Source organism: Sceloporus occidentalis, unplaced genomic scaffold (assembly GCF_023333645.1).
Source record: "Sceloporus occidentalis isolate IW3139 unplaced genomic scaffold, rSceOcc1.0.p SCAF_318, whole genome shotgun sequence".
Classification (NCBI taxonomy): domain Eukaryota; kingdom Metazoa; phylum Chordata; class Lepidosauria; order Squamata; family Phrynosomatidae; genus Sceloporus; species Sceloporus occidentalis.
The window spans coordinates 549,637-577,396 of NW_028317298.1; the positions used below are offsets into that span (position 1 = coordinate 549,637).

The 27,760-nt window shown below is 44.9% G+C and overlaps 2 protein-coding genes across 2 annotated transcripts; one reads left to right on the forward strand and one right to left on the reverse strand.

The window, feature by feature from the left end:
• The first annotated feature begins 10,814 nt into the window (after nt 1-10,814).
• Nucleotides 10,815-19,041, forward strand: LOC149274836 (pre-mRNA-splicing factor ATP-dependent RNA helicase DHX16-like). Its single transcript, XM_089505205.1, has 20 exons — nt 10,815-11,012; nt 11,325-11,536; nt 11,789-11,951; nt 12,480-12,536; nt 12,856-13,110; nt 13,732-13,950; nt 14,263-14,457; nt 14,650-14,760; nt 15,087-15,202; nt 15,324-15,534; nt 15,903-16,001; nt 16,512-16,664; nt 16,870-17,010; nt 17,216-17,378; nt 17,513-17,631; nt 17,716-17,783; nt 17,875-18,037; nt 18,206-18,367; nt 18,458-18,631; nt 18,913-19,041. Exons 1-20 carry the CDS (start codon nt 10,815-10,817, stop codon nt 19,039-19,041), a joined length of 3,108 nt encoding a protein of 1,035 aa, XP_089361331.1.
• A 712-nt stretch (nt 19,042-19,753) lies between these two features.
• Nucleotides 19,754-22,423, reverse strand: LOC149274837 (small ribosomal subunit protein mS40-like). The gene is made up of 7 exons (XM_089505221.1): nt 22,364-22,423; nt 21,588-21,699; nt 21,128-21,225; nt 20,859-20,927; nt 20,615-20,681; nt 20,399-20,458; nt 19,754-19,956 (listed from the first exon to the last, which is right to left on the reverse strand). The coding sequence occupies exons 1-7, from the start codon at nt 22,421-22,423 to the stop codon at nt 19,754-19,756; spliced, it is 669 nt and encodes a 222-aa protein (XP_089361347.1).
• Between the last annotated feature and the right edge of the window lie 5,337 nt (nt 22,424-27,760).

Below are 27,760 nucleotides of genomic sequence, written 5' to 3' on the forward strand. Positions count from 1 at the left end.
TGGCCCAGGGCTCCGAGGAATGTTCCTGTAATGAGCTTTCTCAACGGGGAAGGACTAATTTTAAGGTTTTTGGAGCAGATCCTACAAGCCAACCTTCATTATGGTCTCCTGCTTTAAAGAGAAGGGCGTTTCTAGAGCCCCCGGGGGGCTATAACGTGAGGGTTAACCAGTAAACCCCAACCGTAGAAGGCTTGAAACAGCTGTTTTTGTACAAAAAAAAAAAAGAGTTATTCCCAGAAAAGCAGCCGGTCCTCTGTGTTCCTCCCAGCTCTATGATCAAAAATACAGGAAGTTTGTGCTGTACACAGGAAGATGAATTTATTACATGACTGTATATGGACAGTAAGTCGCTCCAGAAGGAAGCCGTGACGTCGATCTTTAAAGGGGGCAAATATGTCATTCGCTTCAAACTTGTGTGTTGTCCCCATGGTGGGGAGTCTTCTGCAGAATCCCCCATATATGCATTTTGCCCCCCCCTCCGTTCTTTTCCCATGCTCTCCTCCGGTGGGCTCCAGGGCTGGCTCGGGGAGCCCTGTCTAATGACCCCTGTACGGCGAAACGCGCTGGGGTATCGGTTGTGTATATATTTTTTTAACATTGTGTTATATATGAATTATATTTATCATTTATACATGATATAACGCCTATCACACCAGTTGCCCGAATGACCCCTGTGTGCATGCGCGGAAAGAAGCAGTGCTTCTCCCGGCGTTCTCTGGGCCGGACCCGGAGAGCTCCCAGGTATGGGGCATTCGATTATTCCTCCCCATTGACTCATCTCACCCCTTTTGTTACGTTGCTGACTGCTCATTGGTTCACCGGGACATTTAAAGGGCCCTCAGCTCACATAGGCCTTAACGTGCACATGGCAGCTGGCGTGTCCCTTTAAACGTAAAGCTGCGCCAGCAGCAGTTCCCACCACACCCCCAGAATTCTGCTGGGAGGCAATTCCATGCATCCAACACCCTTTTTCTTAAAATAAATGTCCTAATAGTTCCCTGAAAGCTCTCCACCCCAGCGCCTGGGCGTATCGTCTCCTTCAAGACAACTTACTTTCCAGCTGCAGCTTCTCCTTCACTAAAATATTTCTTCTTTCATGTAGGTTAAATGATGCATATTAAAGTACTTTAATCAGTAAACACTAAGCGTCGACCACTTGACCTTATCTTGTAAGAAGGATTTTTACTTTTTTTTTTTTACTCTACTAAAAGGTGGTAGATAGGTGGAGCAGCCTCCCAGCAGAGGTGGTAGAGGGTAATACAGTGAGGGGATTAAACATGCATGGGACAGACATACGGCTCCTGAATCTAAGGCGAGACCAACGACTGATTAAGGTTTGAGTCTTTACAGCAGGAGAAACGGGCGACTAGACGGGGGCCGAATGGGGGCCGATATGCCGATTTTTTTTTTCCCCATGTTAACTATTCGTTGTCCAGGGCCGGCTAGCAGGTAAATGCACATGCCCAGAGAGGGGTTAGACTGACGGGGTCACCATCGGTGCAGCAAATAGCTAGAATTGGCCGGAGATGCGCGATGGAGACGCCGGGCCGGCAGGCTTCACGCCGAGATCTTTCACTCGCAGGAAACGGATGATATGACTCATAATCTAAGAAAAAAGGAGCCAGCGAGTGGGGAGGAGAGCACACTGCAGGGAGAGAGACTGGCCATGGAGAGGAGAGAGAAGTGGGGAGGATGAGAGCGGGCGAGACTGCCGGAGGAAAGAGACAGCTGAGGGTGGAGATGGTTAAAGCAGATCTGGAGCTTTTCCCAACTTTAACAAAACCTATGCAATGGGATATATAAATATATATAATATAATATAATATTTATATATAGTTCATTGGAACACTATATATATATATATATATATATGTATGTACGCTGCGTAAATTGTTGGCGCTATATAAATAAAAGATAATATATATAAATAACATATAAATTATATATATTTTTGAGGAACGCAACCAAGTAAACCCCAAATCAACTCCGCAAACTGACGATTTAGTTAATATGCGTAAAATCTTAATGTAAAACTTATACTGATGTTATATGTTCGTATTAAATATCGTGGGCCGTCAGGTTTTTTGTTTCCCTTTTTCTTGTTAAAATAGTCCAGCAGTTACCGCGAGAAGTAAAGGATCCAGTTTCATTTATGGCTGTATTGTGATTGTACAGCGCTACGGAATATGATGGCTCTATATATAAAAAAATGAAAAAGCTGGATAAAATGTATCGAGTTCTATAACATTCTATAAACGATTGTATCTTAGAATCCGGAGCTGTCACGGAAGCGTTGCTTGGACGTTGCCGGTGGCTTTATCTCTCCTCCTTTTTAATTTAACTTCCCTCCTGTACTTTGCTAAATCCCCTTAAATGGTGGGAATTTAGGTGACTTTATCATTAGAAATCACTGATCGGGAGAGGGTGGAGGAGACGGCTAAGGAACGGGGTGGGGGAGACATCTTCATAGAGCGAGACAGCCGAGGCTGCTAAGGAACGGGGTGGCGGAGAGACATCTTCATAGAGCGAGACAGCCAAGGCTGCTAAGGAACGGGGCGGGGGGAGAGACATCTTCATAGAGCGAGACAGCCAAGGCTGCTAAGGAACGGGGCGGGGGGAGAGAAATCTTCATAGAGCGAGACAGCCGAGGCTGCTAAGGAACGGGGTGGGGGAGAGACATCTTCATAGAGCGAGACTGTTGGGGCTGCTAAGGAACGGGGTGGGGGAGACATCTTCATAGAGCGAGACAGCCGAGGCTGCTAAGGAACAGGGCGGGGGGAGAGACATCTTCATAGAGCGAGACAGCCGAGGCTGCTAAGGAACGGGGTGGGGGAGAGACATCTTCATAGAGCGAGACAGCCAAGGCTGCTAAGAAACGGGGTGGGGGAGACATCTTCATAGAGCGAGACAGCCAAGGCTGCTAGGGAACGGGGCGGGGGGAGAGACATCTTCATAGAGCGAGACAGCCGAGGCTGCTAAGGAACGGGGTGGGGGAGACATCTTCATAGAGCGAGACAGCCAAGGCTGCTAGGGAACGGGGTGGGGGAGAGACAGCTGGGGCTGGAGACAGACTGGGGTTAAAATATGGACAGCTGAAGGGGAAAGGGATGGATAAGAGGAGTCACTGGAAGGGAAGGGTCGTTAAAGGAGGGCAGGCACTGGGGGGGCATATCTGGGGTCATAAGAAGCAGGGGGCAGCTGGCCAAGACTGTGGGGGATGGGAGGAGAAGGTCAGAGGAGTCCCCGGAGCAGACATTACTAATTAATGGAAAATGCAAAAAAAAAATCAAACTGGGGAGGAAGAGCCGGAGGGCCGAGAGTGGAGGGAACAGCGCAGGTTTAACAGAGTGGGGTGTAATTATTAGCGGGTCTGAGAGTCCAGCGATGGCGGTAATTGGATAGTGAGGAGTGCAGATTGCGCTGCTGGTCGGAGGGTCTCTGCATGCCGCCCCCAGTACCCCCGATTCCCCTCTAATGCGGGGTCTGTCGTTTTTTTTCGGATCTCACGGTAGACGAGCCCTCAAAGTGCTTTGCGGATTAAATGATCGACATCAATAAATCCTGTCCTCGGGCTCTGCGTGTTTATTCCTCCCCATTAAGTTATCTCTCCGCTGTTGCCGAATTGCTGATTGCTGGTGATTGGCTTCCGGCAGCCTTTATAAGAATGGGAGAGATTTAGGAAACAAAATCAAATAATCCCGGATCTCCCAGAGGTAGTCCCGTTACACTAAAACATGTGGCAGGGCTGGCCACGCGGGACTTACCCTCAGGTGTGATGGGTGCGCCGCGCATGCTCACTCCCAACACACTCCTGGTGGTGTCAGATAATTCAGATCCTTTCCTTATTTCCAGCGATTCTCCTTCTGTGTTTTTCCTCCCCCATCACGGGCCACCTTCTCCCCTCGCTTGGGGGGGGGGGCATATGCCTTCGCAGCCTCTCCTTTATAACCCTTAATAGCCACAATCCGGTTACGGGTCCAGCTAATGGCATTAGCAGTGATTACCCCTGTTAACCCCTCACTGTCTGATCTGCTGAGTCCTCTTCCCTCTGATACATTGGCTGCGTATTCTCCGTATGCTTTAATTACATTGAGGCCGGAAGGATTGCCCCTGTAGGGTATTTATGGGTTAATGCATTTACCGGTATATATGCGTCTTGTGGATGAAGCGCCGGTGATTAAACTGTTTCAGTATACGATTAGCGTCTTAACTCTCGGACCTCTTCTGTCCAGCTGAGCATCTCCTTCCCCGAGTGTGAGCTGGAGAGCACGTACGAGTACCCGTCAGAGAGCTCCCTCATGGCTGAGTTTGGACCCCCCGATGAGACGGAGCCCTTGATGCCCCCTCCGCAACCCGAAGAGGATGAAGAAGAAGACAGTATTTTACTCGGGGGCATCATGAGGAGGAAAGCCCTCATCGTCGGTGAGTGTCCATCACTTGGCCATCGTTTGTATCTCTCCATCATCCACTCCACCGACTTTCCATCACCGAGTCCTCTACACCCATCTCCTCCTCCTTCCCTTCTCCATGCTCCTAGTCGGCTTCTTTCCTCGCTTTCCATCACTACCATCCTTCTGACACTCAGACCCACCGGCTTTCCGCCCGGCTCTCTTCTCTCCTGATCCATCACCGATCGTTTACTGGGCTCTCAGTTGACCCATCACTACTATATCGACCCATCACACCTTCTCTCATCCCGTCCTTCCACACCTTTTCTCTACGCGTTCTATTTCCACCACCCTCCTACTCATCCTCCGTCACTCGCTCCCTTCTTCATCTTCCTCTGATGGTGTTTTCTCCTCTACCCCCCCCACCACCACATCTTACCACCATCTTTCTTGGGTTTTTCCCCCAAAAGCCCTTAAATAACTCTTCTTTTTTTCTAATTACAGATGAATCCTGTAAGCGCTGAAGAACAGAAGTCCCGGATCACGTTATGGGTACAGAGCACCGAGCACCTGCGGATCAAGTTACCTTTCCAGACGGAGCGCCTGGTTCAAATAACCAAACATAAGGGCTTGCCGGTGCACCACTGGTTTATTCCAAAGCGGAAGAGTAACCAGCGGGGGCCGAAATCTAACCTATTAACTGCTGAAGCACCTGGACCTAATATCTGGGGGGGGGGGCTTTTCCGTGGAACTTACCGGCAGAAGTACTAAATGCTCGTCGCCGGACCCCCTTATCAATCGGGATAGATTCGGCTTCATACTGGGGCGAGCGCCACCCGCTGGTTAAACCATGGAACTAGTTAACGCTGGCCGCTCCTCTCGTTTAGACACAAGAACTAGTTAGTGGAAAGAAAACTAGTCCTTCGATGCGTTCTCTACGAATTCCCGCAAATACGTTGCCTTTTTTTAATTCACATTTTTAACATTACAGGAGAAATTTTACGCAAATTCCAAGAAATTAGTTGGTTTTAGAACCAAGCTGACAAGTTTCACCCGTCCGTAACGTCCGCCGGCTGACGTGATTACTTTATTATCACCGGTTTGGTGCTTTCTACCACCAAACCCGCCCGTTTTTAGCTCGTTTTATGACGTTTTACTAACTAGTTCCCAAAACCAGTATAACTTACTTAGCCAAACCCGCTAGATATCATGTTTTAAATAGTTTTCCAAAGAGCTAATCCTTCATTATCTCGTCTTGCGTCCTATACTGCCGTTGGTAATATTACTTCTTTTAAATTCTTTAAAAAAAAACCAAAAACATGAAATCTTTCCATTAAAAAATACCACTGATTTTTTTTTTTTTTATATATATATATATATATATATATATAAATTTTTTTATTTTTTTTGTAATTAAAAATAAAAGCCAATGAACAAACGCCAGCCGAAGCTCACACAGCTTAGTCCTCGTTAGTATTACTAACGGTATTCTTCCAAACCGTGTGTTTTTGCTACTTTTAATACTTTTTGTATTTTTTTATAAAGTTGGTTTTATTTGTCGTAAGAAAAAAACAAAAAAAAGTTTTTTTTGTTTGTTTTTTTTTAAAAAAGTGATTATCTTCGGTAGTGAAAAGAATATTCAATTCTTTGATGCCAAATTTTTTATTATTAATATTTTATTATTAATATTACCCTCCCCCCCCCCCGTTATCTGGGGCAGATAAACCTTTTTCGAGCATTTTGCACTTATTTTTGTAATTTTCTTTTTATAATATGTGTTTAATTTGTTTAATGGATGCGTGGCTGAGAAGCGAGATAAATATTCGGGTTGGAATGTACGCTTTTGGAATGTATGTGCTGTAAATATAGCAGTGCCGAGTATGACCGCTCCGCCGTTTAATGGCTGATAGGATTGTGTAGATACTCTGCGTCGCTGTAGACCGCCGCGCGTGTGATGTTGTGTGCGGCTACTGTGTGTTGTCGCACGAAGCATGCTTTACTGGGTGTATAGGTAGCTATTCGTGTTATTGTATGTATAGCAATGCCGAGTATAAAGGCACAGTGCTGTGTATAGTAATGCGCGGTCATACTCTATACTGCTGTGCGGTACCGCATCTCACCCCAGTTGTATATCGTGATCTTTGTGCGTCCTTTCAGTAACGTGGCTGATGGGCGAGCGCCGCTTTCATGGGGGCCAAAAACAGGACCATCGATCTCGACACCAGTATCAGGGATGATGGGAGTCGTAGTCCGCTTTTAGTGCTCTGCATCTAGGGGGTCCTGGCGCCTTAACTGAATGTAAACCGCCAGTGGATTCATCTTTTAACAGATTTCAAGCAGGCTGTCCTAAAGTCGGCTCCTGTACTGTAGGGGTACAAATGTTCTTAAGGCACCTGTTATTAAATCCAAACTCTCCCCTCTCCATCTGAAGAAGAGACCTCTGAGGCCTCGAAAGCTTATGAAACTTTACATCTTTTCCTATGCTGGCCCAATAAAAGTTATCAACTCCGGCTACCACCTGCCTTAATAAAAGTGTCTCTTTCCTGCCCCGACAGCTAAAATGACCTGGCCATTAACCCCTTTAAAGACAACTGGCTGTCCTTAAATGCATTGTGAGCCCGTACATGTACGGGCTTTGGCACGAAGGGGTTAAATCAGTATTCTTGGCTTGCGTGTGATTTGTTCTTCTAGACCAACGCTCTGTAAATGTATATAAAACCCACCCGCGTGTGCGAGACGCCCGGCCCCTCCGTACGTTACCGGCCATCTCTGGTGTTGTTTTTATTTTTTATTTACAATTTAAATTTACAATGGTTTTTTTTTTAATAAAGAAGTAAACTATTTCTTTTTTTGGTTATTTTGTTTCAATGTTCAATGATTTTGTTCATTTCTTAGCTCGGGGTCTTCATCCAGCGCCTTCAGAGGAACCCCTTCCAATCGCAAACACAATTAAAGCTGCCGTTCCACTGAATTGTCTAACAAAAAAAAGCAGCATAAGAAAGACTTCTATTTTATAATAATAATAAATAATAATACAAAATAATTAATAATAATAAGCCTGTCGTACAAGGCAGAGTTTCCTATGTTTGTTGAGCGAATTTTTCACCCAAGGTGTCCAAAAAGTAGCGTTTTTTTTTAAATTATTATTAATAATGATAAATTGGCGTCAATGAAATATTAAGGGGCGCGATGTGATTTATGATAGAAGCCGCTCCGTGGCTACAAGATCACAGATACTGCTCTCCAAACCTCTTCTAACATCTTAACGGACGAGAAGACGCTCCAGAGACCCCCGGCTTTCTCTTTATTTATTATAAACTGTTCTAGTCCTAATTCTCCCAAAAGTGACTCACAGCAGACGCACTGGCTTGGGCCGGCCGCAGACTGGAACATCCTGGAAAGTATGACATCATCGTTATAAACTGTACTTTATAGAACGAAAACGATCACGCCGATTATGGGCTTTTGTCGATGAATACGACTCTTTGGCCTGGAGACCGATGTGACGCGATACGTCATCTGAAGCATTGAAATCCAACACCGGTTAGGAGGGTTCTGATCGTACCTGGGAACCCCCCGGGGGGGGCGCCCCCCCGCCACCATTTAAACTAGAAAGGTCCCAGGCATGGTTATGATGCAAGATGACATCACATAATAAAAATATAATATCATATAATAATATATAATTAATATATTTATAATATATATATATATTTGATGTGCCCCAAATCTGCAAAGTGAGTAAAATACAGCAATATATCGTTATTACAGTAAAACAAACATCTGGTTACAAATAGAAGGAAATAAAAATACTTTGCAGATAAAAGCAGTGTTGGCAGCTGAGCTCTGCGGGTTGTTAATTCTCCAATATAGCCGAGCAGATTAAAGGGACCGTTTATTGTCCCCTCTACAGAACAACGCGGAATAAAGTACTCCGAGTAACCCCAACCCTCCGAGATTACTTTAACAAGTAAAAATATATATATATAAAAAAGAAACAGAGGACCCCATCGCTCTAAGAATGAAGCCGTCCATCAGCGGCAGGAAAGCGCTCTCATTGAGATCAATTGGAGCACTTTCTGCGCACGCCGACGGACTCACGATGTCGGGATGTAAGTACATCAGCAAAGAAAGTGCTCAGCCGAACACATACCCCGCACGACCCTGGGGAGCAGGGCAAATGCACATGGGGGGGATTCTGCAGGACCCTCTGTGCATTTGCAAGGGGGGGCACCATGAAAATGTAAAGGGACCGCGCGGCATTTGATGGCTAGAATGTCCATTTGAACAACTTAACATTAAAATGATATCCCCCCCCCCCCGAGCTGCACTTCAGAACGCGGTGCCGTCCCCGCTGATACCCCGTTATTACAGCGCGCTTCACGTATAAACGCCAGAGGAGCTTTAACGCGACAATTACTCATGAGCTTTGCTTTCTTCTATTAAATAAATCAGCTGCTTTATAGACTGGATCGTCCAGATACATACAGTATATATATATATATACATACATACAGTGTATATATATATACATACATACAGTGTATATATATATACATACATACAGTGTATATATATATACATACATACATACAGTGTATATATATATACATACATACAGTGTATATATATACATACATACAGTGTATATATATACATACATACAGTGTATATATATATACATACATACAGTGTATATATATACATACATACAGTATATATATATACATACATACAGTGTATATATATACATACATACAGTATATATATATACATACATACAGTGTATATATATATATACACATTCTGAACACTTCCCCTTCCCCACGCCTGAACAGCTGCTGTGGCTCTTGTACCCCCCAACCCCTCCTAGATGGTAAGCTCCTTAGAGCAGGGCCCTTGTCCTGTTACGCTAGGCACCACTTGTTACGTTCACCTGTTGTACAGCGCTATGGAATATGATGGCGCTATATAAATCCGTAAATACTAATAGTCACACAGACAAAAGTATACAATTTGTTTGGGTTACATTACAAAAGGTGACCTCTGCCCCATAGAGCTTGCAGTCTTTTTAATTGACAATTTTATATTAAATTTTTTAACATTTATATTTAAAAAAAAAAGCCCCAGGGATATATATATATATATATATAAAGCGTGTCCTACTCTAATAAACTGTATTTTAGCGCCGCGTAACCATGGCAGCCCCCAGCAACCACATGAACCCAGCTAAACCCCACGACACCGCTGGAAAGCGCGCCCGAGTCGTTGCTGGAACGCACAGTGCGTCTCAGAGTCCGGAAGTGGTGCACAAGTACTCCGTGTGATGTCGTCACTGTGCGACTCGATCGTATCGTTCTCATGCTCGGGGGTGAGATTGTGGAGCGAGAATTAAACAGGCGGATCGCGTAGCCGGTAAAGTCCCGTCTTAGCTGTTAGTTATTATTATTGATATTATTATTACTGGCCGCAGGGCACTGGTTTGGAGCCCACCGTATGCTTCATACACGTTTAGAGCCTGTGATTTGGGGTCCTAGACGTGGCTGCACTTTTAACACACAGGGGGATGTGGAGACATATCGCCATGGAGATTTCTGTAATCATAGTTGGTTAGGTGGAGATTGCCTGCCTGTCTGTCTGTCTGCCTGACTGCCTGACTGCCTGTCTGCCTGCCTGCCTGTCTGCCTGCCTGTCTGTCTGTCTGTCTGTCTGTCTGTCTGTCTGTCTGTCTGCCTGTCTGTCTGCCTGTCTGTCTGTCTGCCTGCCTGTCTGCCTGTCTGCCTGCCTGTCTGTCTGCCTGCCTGCCTGTCTGTCTGTCTGCCTGCCTGCCTGCCCGCCCGCCCGCCTGTCTGTCTGCCTGCCTGCCTGCCTGTCTGCCTGTCTGTCTGCTAAGGTAAATCACAGGATCCAGGCAGCCCACACTGCTTCTGGTGCTAGTATGGCCGCTACTGTGCGGATAATATTTGGCTCAAAAAGCCTTATAAATTGTACATTTATGATTTATTTTTATGTTTCACGGGGCTACGCTCCCCATGATCCTCTGCTATTTGAGCTGAAGTGAGCTGAAAGCCTCTTAACGGTCGGGACCCGGCACCTGATTGTGTCACGTATGACGCGGTGCGCAACGTAATCACCTCAATATTTATGCAGAATATGATGTCAGATGTCGTTATGCAACTTTTCCAACTTCAAGTAACTAAAGCCTACTTAGCGCACATTGCTTGGTACCCTACTGTCAGTATAAATATTTATTAAACAAAAGGGTGCGTGTTCCCCTTTAAGGAGTATGTAAGGATCTTATGGATACGGCAGTGTAATGTTCTAATAACCTTATGTAATTGTCTCTCCTTCACCCGTCTGCCTTATCGGCCCCCGGCAGGTGTGTGACCCCAGAAAGCAGGAATTAAGTGAAGTTCACCATCCACGATGGACCCGTTGGAGTCCTGGGTGAAGGACCAGCTCCACGAGGTGCTGGGCATGAGCGATCGCCACGTGGCTCAGTTTCTGGTGGGGATTGCGAAACGGAGCACGAGTTCTTCTGACCTTCTCAGCCGGCTTAGTGACACCGGAGCCATCGACGTGACGGAGAAAGTGAAGAGATTTGTGGATGAACTTTGGGTAAAGGTGAGAGATTTGTGTATCTAAACTGCGTCGTCGTGTAAAGGATTTATCTTGGACCTCGGTGTCCTGAAATTTTGCGTTTACTTTCCTCTTAGCCGTAAAAAAATAAATGAAAAAATATATTGATCTGGAAGATCAAAGAGACTCCGACGGTGCAATATCTCAGCAAAGGGGTAAAAATGAGGGTAAAAATACACTTCTAACAAATTTTGGGACCATTTGGATTTTCGTTTATTGATCAGCTGTGCGTAGCATTCGGTTTTTATTTCCATTTTTTTCCCCCTCTTACTTTATCGCTTTTGCTGCTTTCTTCAGATGCCGCGCAAGATCCTCGTCGAACGCTCGGCCCGAGCTGCGGAAAGAGAGGCGATAGCCATGCAGGAAAAGAATAAATCTTACACGCTGCTGGATGATAGCGAAGAAGAGGTAGAAGCAGGAGGGAAAACGGATGAGAAGAAGAAGAGGAAGAAAAATCTGAGGAAGAGGAGGAAAGAGGAGTCTTCTGACAGCGAGAGTGACAAAGCACAGTGAGTATAACGCATGCACAGTATGAGACCCTCTGGAATATGTACGCGCATGTTCAGAGATCCTACAGATTACACACAGGATGCACTAATGGGAAATGGGAATGGATCCGGTTCTTATTAAATGCTCTGAAGCATGGGTTTGTTCGCCCCGCCGTCCATAAAGAGCGTTGTCACCATCATCGTGTGTGACGGAGACACAGCGGACAGGACATCTTGTTTCCGTCGATCTCATCTGTTTCTGCGTTTCTGTAGGTCGGGGAAGGTGCCGTCCCCTCGCAGCGCGTCAGACGATGACGAAGAAAGAGAGGAGCAGGCCCGCTTGAAGGATCTGGAGGAAAGGGACGCGTTCGCAGAACGAGTAAAGAAGAGAGATAAAGAAAAGACGAGGAATATTGTGGAGAGATCCGACAAAAAGGTTAGCTGGACCTCCCGTGTAAATGGGGGGGGGGGGTGAGATATTAAAGGGGGGGGTGATACCTCTTTTTTTCCTGGGACTTGCTACATTTTCTAGATCTCCTATGTCTGCTATATGAAAACATACAAAGTCCGGCCAAGGGAATTGGCCAGGCGCATTCGGAAAATCGTACAAAGTGCATAGAACCTGGAACGGCACTTAGGGATTTGTAATGACCTCTAACGACAACCCGTTGTCCTTAAGGAGGTTTAAACAGATTAACGACGATGCGTTGTGAGCCTGTTGTCGTGAAGGGGTTAAAAGCAACATGCAGATCTGCCAGGCCAGTGTAAATATGATGGTTGGATTAGCCGGATAGAAAGTTCTGGTTACCTCTCCAGCTGGAACAGACGTTTGCATTGTGTGTGTGTGTGTGTGTGTGTGCGTGCGTGTGCGTGTGTGCGTGTTACACAGGGACTTAACACGCTCCTGATAAATAATGGAGCATGCTGTATAAATAGTTACACGTTATCATATAAATATTTACAGGCGTATGAAGAGGCGCAGAAGAGACTCAAAGTGGCCGAGGATGACCGTAAAAAGATGGTTTGTATATTGTCCTTTTTTCTTCTTTATTTGGTGGTTTTCCTGCTAATACCGCATTGTAGTAAAACGATATAAATATATGAATGAAATCATGAAATAAAGTATACCTCTCACCGAGTGACAACAGCAGTAAACCTTTAACGACCGTAATCGGTTAATTTGGGTTGAAATAAATAGATAGAGAAGCGCGGGACTAACCTGTAAGAAATGTGATGTCCCGGAGGGACTGACCCCAAATGCCGCGTTTATAAAGCAGTTTATACATACTCGTCGCCATTGGCCGCAGCGCGTTCCCGGTTAACCCCTGTCATTCCGTAAGGTACCAGAACTTCGTAAGAAGTCCCGGAGGGAATACCTGGGAAAGCGGCAGAAAGAAAAGCTGGAGGATCTGGAGGCCGAGATAGCGGACGACGAGTATCTGTTCGCCGAGCCCGAACTGACCGAGGCGGAGCGCAAGGAGCTGGCGTACAAGCGCAGCGTCCGGGATCTGGCAAAGGAGTACAAGAAAGCCGGGGAGAAGGAGAAGATGGAAAAGCACGATCGCTACTTTATACCGGAGGAAAACAGGAGCAAGGTACGGGACGTTAACAAATGGGACGCGCCGCCAGATCTCTCTCTGCTGTCTTTTATTTTTATTTTATTTTTTATATATATTTGCAGAGGCTTCAAAAGTAAGTAGAAAAAAAGGCAGAAATATATGAATTAAACTAATATTTGATTAGCGGGACACTCCGGCCACCGAGTCTCTTTGAGTCGTCCTGATGTCCCCTAGAAAATACCCATTTTTTGTCGGTCGGGCCGTAAACGGTCCCTTTAACGACGGCTTTCTCTTTATTTTTGTATTATGGATTGTAAGCTCTCTTGACCAGGGCCCAATGTTATGCGATGGACTACTTGTTATATCATGTAACAGAACATATCCTATAGTTATATCATCTGCAGGGGGGTGCTATATCAATCAATAAATTGCTTGTGTGAATACATTTATTACATCCCGCTGTTATATTAACGTTAATGCTAATGTCAAGCTCACGGCTTAGTTAACGGAGCCCTTTGGGTCTGTTGCATCCCATCGGGGGGGGGGGGGGGGGTTGCCGTACTGGTTCATTTAATAATTTATTGTTTAGGAGCAGATATATAACTGTCATTATCGGTGCGTTGGCTTTACCTAAACGAATATTTTGCGGCTGCGCAGAAAATCCCAGACCGATACGAGGAACCGGTGTCTGAGGAGAAGTTCGCCCCTCGGGAGGAACAGAGGCGCTGGGAAGAGGAACATATCGGAGCGGCTTCTATGAAGTTCGGAGCCAAAGACGCTCACAGACGCGGGCCAAAGGAATACGACTTTGTGATGGAGGAAGAAGAAGTCATACAATTCGTCAGCTCCACTCAAATGAAAGGGACGGTGGACAAGGTGAGCAGCCAAAGTATCTAAAATCGCAAGCCGCCCCGTGAAAGTATTTTATGGAAAGTGGCTACATGAGAATAGGTGGAACGTGAAAGTATTAAGGGGTCGTATGGACCGGCATGTTTAGGGTGCATGACCAGCTCTTTATGGCTTTGAGCATTGACTATAAAAAGGATATGTGGAAAAATATGGTGCATTGGAGACGTGCGAGACGTGATGTACGCTGGAAGATGGCGTCTTGTACGTTGATTACTAGTCTGTGATGCGCCACGTGAGTCCGTATTTAATTTAATACCGGGATTAATATTTCTCTGTAAGGAAGAAGAGGAGGCCAACGCGCTGTCCGAGGCAGAGAGGAAGAAGATGTCCATGCAAGAGGTCCGCCGCAGCCTCCCAGTCTTCCCGTACCGCTCTGATCTCCTCCAAGCCATTTCAGAGCACCAGATTCTCATCATTGAGGGAGAAACGGGATCCGGGAAGACCACCCAGATCCCGCAGTACCTACATGAAGAGGTGGGTATCCTAATAAGCCCCCGACCACCCTTACACGGAGATACTTCCAATGTATTTTATCTCTTGGAGGCATTTTCTGACCGCCACGGATGAATGCGACGTCCGTGTGATCGCAAAATGTGCCTGTATAGTTGTACCTTTAGTCTAATACCTAACTTACCCTGACCCTCCTCTCTCCCCCCCCCCGCGTAGGGTTACACTCGCAATGGAATGAAGATCGGGTGCACTCAGCCTCGTAGAGTGGCTGCAATGAGTGTGGCAGCCCGAGTCTCCCAGGAGATGTCTGTCAAACTGGGCAATGAGGTAATTCAGATCGTCCAAGGCATGCGAGTGCAGCCCCGTATGTAAATGAGCCGTACGAACGGAGAACAAAATGGTTCCTGCATATCCTAAAACGGTGGCCTGTTTGCAGCCCTCGGGGGCCGGATTTGTGCCCCTCTTATATGCACAACTTGTTTCAGTTGCCAATAAGAAGAGTTTAGGGGGTCATTAAAATACATTATTCTGCGACTCGAGGTTCTTAGGTTGTATGTTAAAGGCAGTTAAAATAATAACGTTTCCCTTTTTCTTTATTCCGTCCGTCTCCCCCCCATCCCCCCCATCTCATGTTCACAATTTCTTTTCCTCAGGTCGGATACAGCATTCGCTTTGAGGACTGCACGTCGGAGCGAACCGTATTAAAGTACATGACGGACGGGATGTTACTGAGAGAATTTCTCACCGAGCCCGATCTGGCCGGCTACAGGTATTTATCAATCAATATCGGTTTAAAAAATACTTGAAATGGTTGCCGCCGTTAAAAATGTATCCTTTTCGTCAGCTCGACGTTTATCCGATTCTTTCCGTTTCCGTCCTCCCTTTCTCAGCGTAGTCATAATTGACGAAGCCCACGAAAGGACCCTCCACACCGACGTGCTCTTCGGTCTCATAAAGGACATAGCCCGCTTCCGGCCGGATCTCAAGGTTCTGGTCTCCAGCGCCACCCTCAACACAGAGAAGTTCTCGGCCTTTTTCGACGACGCTCCCATCTTCCGAATCCCCGGCCGCCGGTACCCGGTGGACATCTATTACACCAAGGTACCCTCGTTTCCGGGCTGTTTCGGGGTCCGCGTCTGGTGTGCGAGGCTCCCAAAATAATGTTTGTTGCATTTGAGGGAAAAGGGGAGTTTAGCGGCTCTCACGTAGAGTTGAAAGTTTGAAAAAGTTTTATTATCTACTGAATAAGCTGTACTTTTTATTTCAAGCATTTTATAGACACCGCATATTTAACAAAATTATTATTACATTCATGAAACTGCTCCACTCGGCGTTTTTTTTTTTTTTTGTAAATTTCTTAAAAATGTCGATGCGATGCTTCTCTTCGTATCGGTTAAATGCCGAGCGCGGGGAGGACGTTCAGGATTCGGCCGATTTTAAAGTCCCCCTTTTAATTTTGTGTCCTGTAGGCTCCCGAGGCAGATTACCTGGAGGCCTGCGTTGTCTCCGTGTTGCAGATTCACGTGACGCAGCCCCCGGGAGACATCCTGGTGTTTCTCACCGGACAGGTATGTGATCCCGTTATTATCGCGTGTATCCGCACACGCTATATATATATATATATATATATATATATATATATATATAGCCAGCCGCTATCCCAATGAGCACGGAATAGCTGCTATGCTATGAGAAAAGTGCCATGTGTGGTCTGGATAGTAAACAAATGATGTCATTACAATAAAGAAGATGTCATGTCTGTCGGCGGGGGTTCTTTAATCGCAGATGGCTACAGTGCGGTCTGTCGATGGTATATGTAGCCTGTATATATGTAGGATGTTATTCTCCCCAGGGGGGGGTGTATGTTGAGCGCAACATTTGCTCTCTTTGTGTCCAAGGAGAAATCCGATTGCCTTTTGGAGTCGAGAAGGAATTTTTCCCCCTGATGGCAGAATTCACAGTAGCTTAATTAGGGTTTTTTGCTTTCTTTTGGATGAAGAGTTCGGTAGAAGGGTGGAACCTGATGGACTTAGGTCTTTTTTTTAACCTTATGTACTATGTAACTGTGTGTCTTGCAGGAGGAGATCGAAGCCTGCTGTGAAATGATACAGGAGCGCTGCCGCCGGCTGGGCTCCAAGATTGCCGAGATGTTGGTGTTGCCCATTTATGCCAATTTGCCATCCGACATGCAGGCCAAGATCTTCGACCCTACGCCGCCCGGAGCGAGGAAGGTATATATTGTATATTGACCTATAAGTCTGCCTAGGGTGACCCAGACCTTCACGGGGAGCAGACGTATGTCCAGTTGGAGAGAATCGCTGCCTCCTGTGACAGATCTCCACCGTGGACTCCTCGGTCCCGATACGTTGGCTGCTTTGGCCTTTTCCGTCCTTATGCCGAGAGCCCAACGTTACAAGCCTTGTCCGTCTCCTTCAGGTCGTCATCGCCACTAATATCGCCGAAACCTCGCTGACCATCGACGGCATCATCTACGTGATCGACCCTGGCTTCTGCAAGCAGAAAAGTTACAATGCCCGTTCGGGAATGGAGTCTCTCATTGTGACTCCCTGCTCAAAGGTGATGCGTTTCAATCCGTGCCCCCCCCCCTTCTGCACGTCGGTCTCCGTCTCCCCAGTGTGAAAATAATTGGCATATGTATAAATCCTGAGTATATGTTACAAGGGTTATCTCTTCCTTAGACTATAACCTTGTCGGTTTTCCCAATAATAAGTGGGTCCTTGTATATGTATATATATATATATATTCAATTCTCTCTCTTAAGGCATCGGCGAATCAGAGGACGGGAAGGGCTGGCCGCGTGGCCGCGGGGAAGTGCTTCAGACTGTATACCGCCTGGGCATACAAAAATGAAATGGAGGATACGACGGTGCCGGAGATCCAGAGGACTAACCTCGGCAACGTGGTGCTGCTGCTCAAAAGTTTGGGTAAAGCAGCCAAGCCCTCGTTTCTTGCTCTCCTCGTTCTCTATCCGTTTCCTCTCCTGCCTTCCGCTTCTCCCTTTTTCATCCTCTTCCAATTTGTTCTGCCTCTGATCTGCCTCCCGTGTTCCCCTCGACAGGTATTAACGACCTCATCCATTTTGATTTCATGGACCCCCCGCCACATGAGACGCTGGTTCTCGCTCTGGAGCAGCTCTATGCGCTGGGGGCTCTCAACCACCTGGGAGAACTGACCAAGGTAAGCGAGAAGAAGAAGAAGGAGAATTTCTGAGCGTTTCGGGAACGTAGAAATATCCTCTCTTTCTTTCTCTCTCTCTCTCAGTTGGGCAGAAGGATGGCTGAGCTCCCGGTGGATCCCATGTTATCCAAGATGATTCTGGCATCTGAGAAGTGAGTTTCTTCGTCTGTCTGCTTCTTCTTTTATGTCTCGTCGCGAAGCGAAAAACGTAACTTTGTGTCCTTTCTCCCTCCTCCTCGCCAGGTACGGCTGCTCCGAACAAATCCTCACCATCGCCGCCATGCTGTCCGTAAACAACACCATCTTTTACCGCCCCAAAGACAAGGTGGTCCATGCGGACACGGCCCGGGCCAACTTCACGGTGCCCGGCGGGGATCACATGGTCCTCCTTAATGTATATACACAGGTATGTGTGTTCACGGGGGGGGGGGGGGGGGGGCTGCATGTGTAAGGGATATATGAATCATGAATTTGCGTATTAATCCTGATGAAGAATATTTGCCCATCTTTCTTACCCATTCCTTATCGCCTCCGCTTCCTAAATGTACGCCGCGTTTAATGTTATTCCTCCCAGTGGGTCGAGACGGGTCACTCGCTCCAGTGGTGCTATGAGAATTTCATCCAGGCCCGTTCTCTCCGCCGAGCCAGGGACGTCCGGGAGCAGCTGGAGGGGCTGATGGGGCGGATTGAGATCGAGCTGACGTCGTGCGAGGGGGATAACACGCCGGTCCGCAAGGTACGCTCCGGCATTATCTGTCATTCGATCACCGTGGCTCCTCTTCCTCCCCTGCACCGCTTTACTCTGTCTCATCTCACCTCGTGCCAGGCGATCACGGCCGGATACTTCTATCACACTGCCCGGCTTACCCGCTCCGGGTATAAGACGGTGAAGCAGCAACAAAGCGTCTATATCCACCCCAACAGCAGTCTCCACGAGGAGCAGCCGCGCTGGGTCATCTACCACGAACTGGTGTTCACCACCAAGGAGTTCATGAGACAGGTTAGAACACGTCGGGGCCTGATGGGCAGTAGACTTCCATTAGTCAGCGTGTTCAGTTGGGTGATTAAGACTGAGCCGTTCTATTGTTTACCACAGGCAGTATGATTCGCAGTCGGGTGTTTGTCTAGTAGTTTGGGCTGAAACACACAAATTGCTAATATGTATCTGCCTGCTATTGCGCAACCTGGAGTCTACAACTATAATTCGCTAACCGCGTGAACCCAGTAAAGGAGAAAAGCTCTCCATGTTTTAATGAGCTCATAATGAAAGGGATTTTTCAGATAATAGAGATCGACAGCACGTGGCTGCTGGAAGTGGCTCCGCATTACTACAAATCCCGGGAGCTGGAAGACCCCACCAGCAAGAAGATGCCGAGAAAAGCCGGGAAGACTCGGGAGGAGCTCGGCTGACGGTACGTCGGGTACGGGAGGCACGTTTTTAATAATCTAGTCCCTGTGGCTACAAGTACAAATGTCCTAGGGGCCATGGCTAAAATATCCCTCAATGGGGGAGCAGGGGGGGGGGGGGGCACAAATACCTCATTCTGATCTCTTGGTTGATAAATATTGTTTATTTTGGTGGGTTGTTTTTTTTGCCCCCACAGGTCAGTCCGGATGACCCTGATGAAAGACCTGCCAGGCTGCTTATTAGAAATATAATTTACACGCCTTGTACATCTTTTGTATATAAAGATTTTTTTCAATTTTGTGTATATTTGGTGAACTGCCCCTTATTTCACTGGATCTGGTCGTTTTTAAACGTTAACTGCTTATGATGGGAGTTGTAGTCCCACTGCAGGATTTGGCACTTTAATGGGGTGGGGTGGGCGAGTTATGTTTTTGTATCCCCAGATTTTGCCCCAATCCGTGGATTAGAAACACAGAATTTGCCAGCCCATCAGTCGCCCGTTTCTCCTGCTGTAAAGACCCGGACATTAATCAGTCGTTGGTCTCGTCTTAGATTCAGGAGCCGTATGTTTAATCCCCTCACTATTCTTTTTACTCTCAGTTAAGTTTCGCTGCCCCGGCTCATGTATTTCCCAAAATACAGTGAGAGAACCAAAGCTTTGTCTGTAAATATCAGTTTATTCAGTATCTGGAACAGCATCCACCCCCAGCCGCTTTACTTCTGTCCCACCATCTCTTTAAGGTACGGCTTGTACAGCTTCTTTAACCGAGCCATCTCCCTGGCTGGTGGTTCCTGCCATTCGTACCAGGAGTACCAAGGGCCAGCTGGGGCTGGAGGAGTGGGGGTAACTGCACCATGGGTATTAACGAAGTCTTGATGGCAGATGTCTATGTGGGGTGTGATTACGGGAAGGAAACCTAAAACAATGACAGAATAGCTTGATGAAAACAGAACATTCACACTGACTGCATCCACCGTGTCACAAGTCTCAGCATCTCTTTATTCACTATATTACAAGGTAATTTATACATACGGGTTAAAGAATGTATATTAAATCAGTAGAAGAACTTTAATATCCAAACTTCATTAGAGGGCCTAATGCATTGGACAGTAAAAAAGGCGTATCCACTAAGGTTTATTTCTTCTACACGGGGAAGTACATTTTTATCCAAGTGGAACAGCATCTTTAATAGTATGGACCGTACTGCGAACAGCTTTAAAGCGTACCCTGTTTTCCTGCATAGAAATCCTGTTTGATTAAAGGTTTATCACTACATTAACTATGTATATTTAAGCTGAGTGTTTGGCCCCTGTCTGCTTAATAGTTTGTATAATGGGGGGGGGGGACCCATAGCTCACCTTGATCCTGCGCCTCTGTAACAGCTTTCACAAGCATCTTCTGCTGCTTCCTACACACACCTACAAGGTGACAATCAGAAGAGGGGTGAACCTGGTCTTCGCACAGCGAGAAGCGTGTACCTTACACGGCTGGATGACCGACACGTGGGGGCATTAACCTGCTCCCCGTCATTTTAAACCGCAGAGATCGTTGGGACATCGTAAACAGACGCGTACCTGTTTTTGTGGGATCGTACACTGTTCCACTGTGCGGACATATAAACTGCTGCAGCAACTTCACATTCTGCGGGGAGGAAAAAAAAAATGACATTCAACCAATATGTGCAAATCGGGTCCCTGCTGACATAGTCATAACATATATACAGTAGTTATACTGTATTTGCCATTAGATGTATAGGATCAGAGTTATATATATATATATATATATATATATATATATTATATAAAAACACACACTCACCCTGTAGTCCAGACCAAGCTTCTGGTCCCTACAGATCGGACACGGGTTTCCACAGGCCTTGCCACCTCTCTGTAAGAAAATAAACAGAATTGCGTGTTACGTGTTACTGAACTGATCTTAATCCTCAGATGCAACTCCTATCCACAGAGCTGTCCTACTGTACCCACTACTCCTCCGTCAATAACATCGGCCCCTGGGTGCCGGTAACCAGGAGGCTACCGCGGCTCATTTACTGTTGTTATAACCCTCATTACCCCCACCCCACTCACAATACACATCTTGCGGGTTTTCTGGGGTGGAATGGGCCCTTTGTGGTTGCGCCTGTAATCCGCCCAGACAGGTTTGCTGCCATAACGTTGCAAGTACTCTGAGTGAAGAAGAAAAACAGTATTAAGGAGAGAAAAACTCAATAATAAAAGATCCCGGCATTCATAAACATAAAGAATAATCAACATGATATGGCAGAAGGATCAACATGACATATCGGTGTGTGGGGAGTCGCAGCACATCACTGCAGGACAAGGACCCCCATTAAACAGCCTGCGTATGACTTGGGGTCGGTTTTAAAGATGAGTTTAAGGGAGACTCGGATTTGAGGCACTTTCGAGTTAGTTTGGAAACACCGTAACCGATAATCACAGATCTTCCCTCTGTATGTGGCCTGAACGAGTAGTAAGAGGTGGGAAGACAGGCGGTCCAATGCATCGCTAGAAAGGGGTTAATCCTTACCTTCGCTGCTGAGGTACTCCCACGGCTGATCTTTATACCGGGAGGCAGCATCGAAGGGATCGGGGTCCGTGGTGAGCAGGCGAGCGCCCGCAGGCAGCGGGAACGCAGGGACCTGGGGAAACAAGTTTAAATCCTGGTTCTTATCTCTTAAACTCAAAGCCGTGTTACCCAAAGGATTGCAGGAATTGTCGTCGCTGATTCATTTTGAGATAATGTATAACCTCCTTTTACACTGAAGCTGATCTGCCTCTACATAACATTCAATCAGTAATCCAACCGATAATTATTATTTTATATAGCGCCATCAGATTCCACAGCGCTGTACAAAGGGCAGACAGGGCATCCGTAGTATATAACATAAGATGATTACACAGAAACAACAACAGCTGAAGAGGGCCCGGCGCAGATGAGCTTACAATCGAGAGATCTGACTGCTTTTACAGGGCAAATTCGGTTATTCTATAACAGAAGCTCTTTGGGGTTAACCCTCCATGATGCACAGGGAAGTTATTTTTCTTGGTTACAAGTGAACGATGAAATAATGGAAGCATAGCATTAAATGGCTTGTTGCCCGTCAGGCTACATGTATTCTATATGTAGCATGTAGTACAAATACATACATACATATATAATTTCCTAAAAGTATAAGGTCACGCTGTTCGCCAACATGTATTTGTACGCCGGGGTCTTCTCAAGCTTTATTAACACTGAGCTCCCCCACCGTCTCGCTTTCTGACCCTAAAACTGCCCTCTATATTTCCTTCACATCTATTTACCTTCCCCCATAGAGCTCCCCTTATCCCGGTCACGATCAACCTGCCAAAGGAGGACGCCATGCTGGTAGAAGAATCTGCAGGAAGATGCAAGCTATACGCCTGACGAGAACGCCTCTGCAACCAATCAAAAATTTTCATTTGTTTTTTTTTTATTCATGAAACTTTATGTACACTGACACAAATCACACTTCTCGCCGCCGAAAGTTACACCGCACGACAGGAAGGGGCGCAAATAGTTTGGTAATTGCGAAAAACCTTAAACCCCACACCCAGTTCCGAGAATTCATACACGTAAACGGGGCTCGGTATTACAAAGAACAGCCACGCCCATTTAATGGCTTATGCTACACATTAACAGCCGATTCTGTCATTTCCAATTAAGTGATTGGTGCTTTTTTACAGGCATAGGTACATTGATCTTAACTGTAAGCAGCTACGCCTTACATGTAAACGCCTAAACCACCCTTTTATGACACGCTTAGAGACGCTGTTTGCTTATTTTTTCAATAAAGTTTATTCAAAAACGGATCTTTATTGCTGATGCGGATGTTCATAACGTTTTTTTCCCTATAGCAGAGCAAAAATAGATAAAACACGCCTTTTATCCATTCGCTACTTTACAAGTCAATATTATCTAATAAGAAAAACAGGAAAAAAATAGTTGGGGCGATTAAAAGTTAAGTGTGGGCAGGGCGTGACGCACACTACGTCATTACGCACGCCCCAAATTTTGCTGCGTAACGGTCGAGGAGGTAGGCTGTGGGGTGTTTTTTCTTTCTGTCTTCAAGGCACAGCGAACGTGGATATTTCGGTTGCATATTGGAAATAAACACCTCATCCGGTTGGCCGTTCGTTTTATGTCTTTATAAAGAGGAAAACAAAACTTCACGGATAATTCTTTGCCAAAAAGTACGCCGAAGGGCGGGTGCGAGCCGGACCCTTTAGTCTCATGCTCGACGCCCATTGGCTGCTGGCTTCGACGTCACTGGTTACTAACCGTTTCCTGTTATCTGCTCGCACTTTCGTCCAATCGGCGCCTCCATTTTCGTTCTCGCGCTTCCTCTGCCCCTTTTGTGACGTAAGGGATTCTTTATAAGATTGAGCGCCTCGCGCGTCCGCCATTCCAGGCGTCGTCGTAAGGTATGTAGCCGGAGTTTGTTCGTTTATGCTTGTTGCTTCCCCTCCCCCCTTTCTTTATGCCCCCCGCCATTATGCCCTCGTTGACCGCGTTTCCCCTTTCTGTTGTTCGCCGTGTCCTATTAGTATTTTTATACTTAATGTTCGTAATTTTGTTTTCTCTCCTCAGGTCTCTAACCTCTATGATTTTCTTCGGCTCCAACGTCGCCTCGATTATTGGACAATAGTTAAGATTGTAATAATCTGACGTCCTGAAGCTTTGCGCCTTTTTTTTGGGAGGAAACTGAAGATCAAAATTACACAAAGAAGCCTCTTCCTACACCTTCAATACGTTTTCTCCCTGTAGTATTTTTTTCCCTCCCATTATATATCACACGATTCTCTCTGAAGCAACTTAGAGGGGTTTGATCCTTAAGTCCCATTAACTGGTGGTAACAAACTCCATCTTCCTCATCTTATACCTGACCGTTCCTCAGCCCTGAAGGACTCCTTGCTATAGTCCTCTGAGACGGGGTCCATTGGACGGTTTCCACCATTAACTAACGTTGGCTCTTTTATCATGGTAGCCACAGCCTTTTTTGTGTGGTCGTAGAGCTGTCCATCATTGAGGATCTATATACCCCCCATCTGCCCCTCTTTTGTTTTATTTTTTCTTCCAATTTTTAGCCCATTACCTACGTAAAGACGCGCTGAAGGAGAATTTTGGATAGTAAGTGTTGCCTTTTGAACCGACTTTGGAAAACATATATATTTTTTTTTTTCTCCCTGACAACCCTCTCCCTCTCATTAAAAAACCCTCATTGGGTTCTGCTAAATTCAGACTTCCACGAAAGATTTTTACAGTATTTTTAGTCAATATCCGTCGCCTCGGACTATAGGTATAACAAAATCATTAGTTTTGTGACAATCATAATGAAATCAAGGGCAAGACTAAAAGCTGCAGAGAAATAATTACCTTTTCCCCCCCAAAAAAACATAATTTTGGCATGTGTTCTATACCCACAGATAAGAGACAGATACGTGGCCGGCGTATCCGGTGGTCTGTGAAGGGGATCTGCCGGGATCCGCTTATCAGATCACATTAAACCGACCTGGTGTCGGTGAATTTTGGCTCGCGAGAGATGGCTATAACCTATAGATTTTGGGGATATAGGAAAATGAGCTCCCATACCAGAGATGGCGTTGGAGCTTTTTCGCGATAAAAGCCAATCGGTCAATCTCTGTGTGGGAGACGACAATCCTATTAAAAAAAAAAAAAAGGTAATCTGGTGGATGAACTGAGGCTTTTCCGGGGCTGCAATTTGATTTTTATATACAGGATACGGCCTATAGATGAGAACCATGAGCAATCTGTACATAAAGATTGCAGGGAGAAAAGGTGCAGAATCTACAGCGAGACTATGAATAACCGAGACTGGCAGAAGTATATTCTGGGCGATCAGGAGGAAGTATTCTGTGGTAAGGGCAGCAGAGACGATCAGGGAGGATTCTAGTCTCTGGCAAATTTTATTTTTTTTTATTATAGTTTTTTTTTTAAATATATCTGGCAATTTTTATTTTTTTTTTGAATTCCCTCAGCTGCAATTTCTCTACGTCTCCATTACTGTAGTAATTGTCATTTTTAGTCTCCTCGAGGAATTAATTGTTTACCCAGCAGCAGGCTTTTGTGTATATTCTTTTCATTTCTGGCAGAAAATGCCTCGGAGGATTGCATGCAATCTATCAATAAAGATTGCCTTCTTTGTGGCCGGTATTACCAGCGAAAGAGCTTAAAATCTGTGGCAAAAAGCTTGATCCAGATAGTGTTATAATACATATTTTTTATATATATAGTTTAACTGAATATTGTAACATATGTTTATACATGTTTTCTTTCACAGTAAGTTACATTTTCTATGTGCTTGGCATTTCATAATTCCCATTTTGTCTTTATATTGCCACTACACATTTTATATTTTTTTAATATATTTTCCCCATAAAATAGTTACCTGTAAGTTGATGTGTGTGTGTCTGTATGTTGTGCGAATGGCATTGCTAGTGGTGTTATTTCATACATTTATGTGTTTTTCACCCCAGGATGCGCACTGAAGGAACTGTTTTAATTCCTATTACATTTCCATGCAGTCTCTTCATATAAACGCATGTGTTGATCAGCTCTTCAAAATGGCCGCCTCGCTTGTTGTTTTCCTTTAGCACATTGCAGCACCAAAATGGCTTCTTTTACTCCTCCTTCTTTGTTTTCAGTGAGCGACTGCGTGGGGCGGACGTATTAAAGCGCAGCTCGTGCTGACACCCTCCTCTCTTCCTACGTCTGCCTTTACAGCTCGGCTGTTCTGGGAGAGACGGGGAGGGATTACAGGCGATGCCATGCAAGCAATGGTTTTCTGGAAGCCTTTTCCACCTCCACCCAGTGCTTGATTCATGCGCTAGTCATTCGTGGCCCCTGAACAACTGCAGTTACTGCACGCTCGCCACTAAAGCTGTAGTTCGGGGGGGAGGGGTTATTTTATTTTTTTCCCCCCTAAGCAAATTTTTTTTTTTTTCTAATTTAAGATTTTTTTTTTTGCTTTTTTTTTTCTAAGCAAATATTTTTATTTATTTTTTCCAGAAATTTGTTTCTAAACAAATAATGCGGCTGCTCAGAAAACATAAACGCCATTTTAGGAAGAATATTGAATTTTTAGTCGATCTGTTCTAATAGTATATTTTTACACGTGCGAATATAAAATGTCAATGAGAAACTAGATTTAAACAGCCCCTAATATTCACTATTTTAAAAACACGACTTCTCGTTGACATTATTTTAATATTTATTCCAGATGAAATTCTAATTCAGGTGTTTCTGTTTTGGGGTAAAGTTACTACTTTGTCTCATTTTGTATCTACGTAGATACATTTATTTGTAATATTTACTATTTATATATATTTTTATATATATATAGATATATATTTAGCTATTCTGAGCAAGCTTCTTGTTCTCACTTTAAAATATATGTTTGTGTATACCTATCTATATTATATATATATATATATATATATATATATATATATATATATATAAATAAACTAAATGATGGAAAACAGCCCCGAAAAGGTGGCGTTATATATATCAGCCCTACTTTCTAACTTTTATATTTGGACACGAGCCTTACACTACTTAACTTTATTAACCGTTTCATGCCGTTACATTACTTTGCATTTTAAAGCCCCTTTTGGAATTTGATTTTTTATCGGGCTTTTTATTTATTTATTTTTTTAATATATTTTCAGACATAAAGCATTTTTTGTTTGAGCGCAGCTTATCAAAAGTGATTATTTTTGGAATGTTTTTTTTTTTTTAACCAGATTAAAAGATTTAAATTTTTTTTTTTTAAATGACTTTTAATGTGTTTTATATACTCGATAATATAAGACATGAGGCATTTTCCATTTAAGCGCAGCTTATCAAGTGCTTTTTGTTACAATGATTTCTGATGTATTTTATATACATGATACATATTTTATATACATGATAGTTAGTGTTTGTGAGATGACCCAGTCGTCTAGTCGGGGGCCACCGCTTCGTATTCCTTGTTGACTCTGAAAGTCAATGGTACTCTTAGAACAAGAGTTCTGCTGTCTCCAAGGGCCCGGTTCCTGATAGCACGTGCTTGAGCGTGGTAAGCGATCTCTCACATCTCTATACGAGTAGATCACTATATATATATTTATATATATCTATATGTGTATATGTATATATATCTATATGTGTGTATATATATATAGTAAGGACAGACATCTCATCCCGCTTGTATACTGTAAATACACCTCATTCGGGTTCTGTATCTGTATGCATGTTAATGTTGCTACACGTAACCGCTTAATGCATGCCAGGTCGAGTGTGTTGCGTGTGCGCGAGTGATTCCTGGTACATCTGATCCCCGTGCCGTGTGAGTGTCTACATACATGTGAACATAAAAATGCTCGTTTACCAGTTTGATTGAAATATTGTAACGGGGGGGGGGGGGGGCATCTGAGTTTCTATTTAGAAATTTCTGTAAAATCTTTTTTTTTTTTTCTCATTTTAAAACCAAAGGGATCACATTTTTAGTTGTATTGAATATTTAGCGTAGCTTGCCTTGTGTTTTTTTATTCTTAGGTCTTGGGTGCCTCGAGTTAGTTCAGTATTTATTATTTATTTATTACGTTTCTGGAGCTCAAGCAGTTAATGAATTCACGTGTAAGGAAGCCGGCGTGTAAGTAGCTTGGCGTTATTTGTAC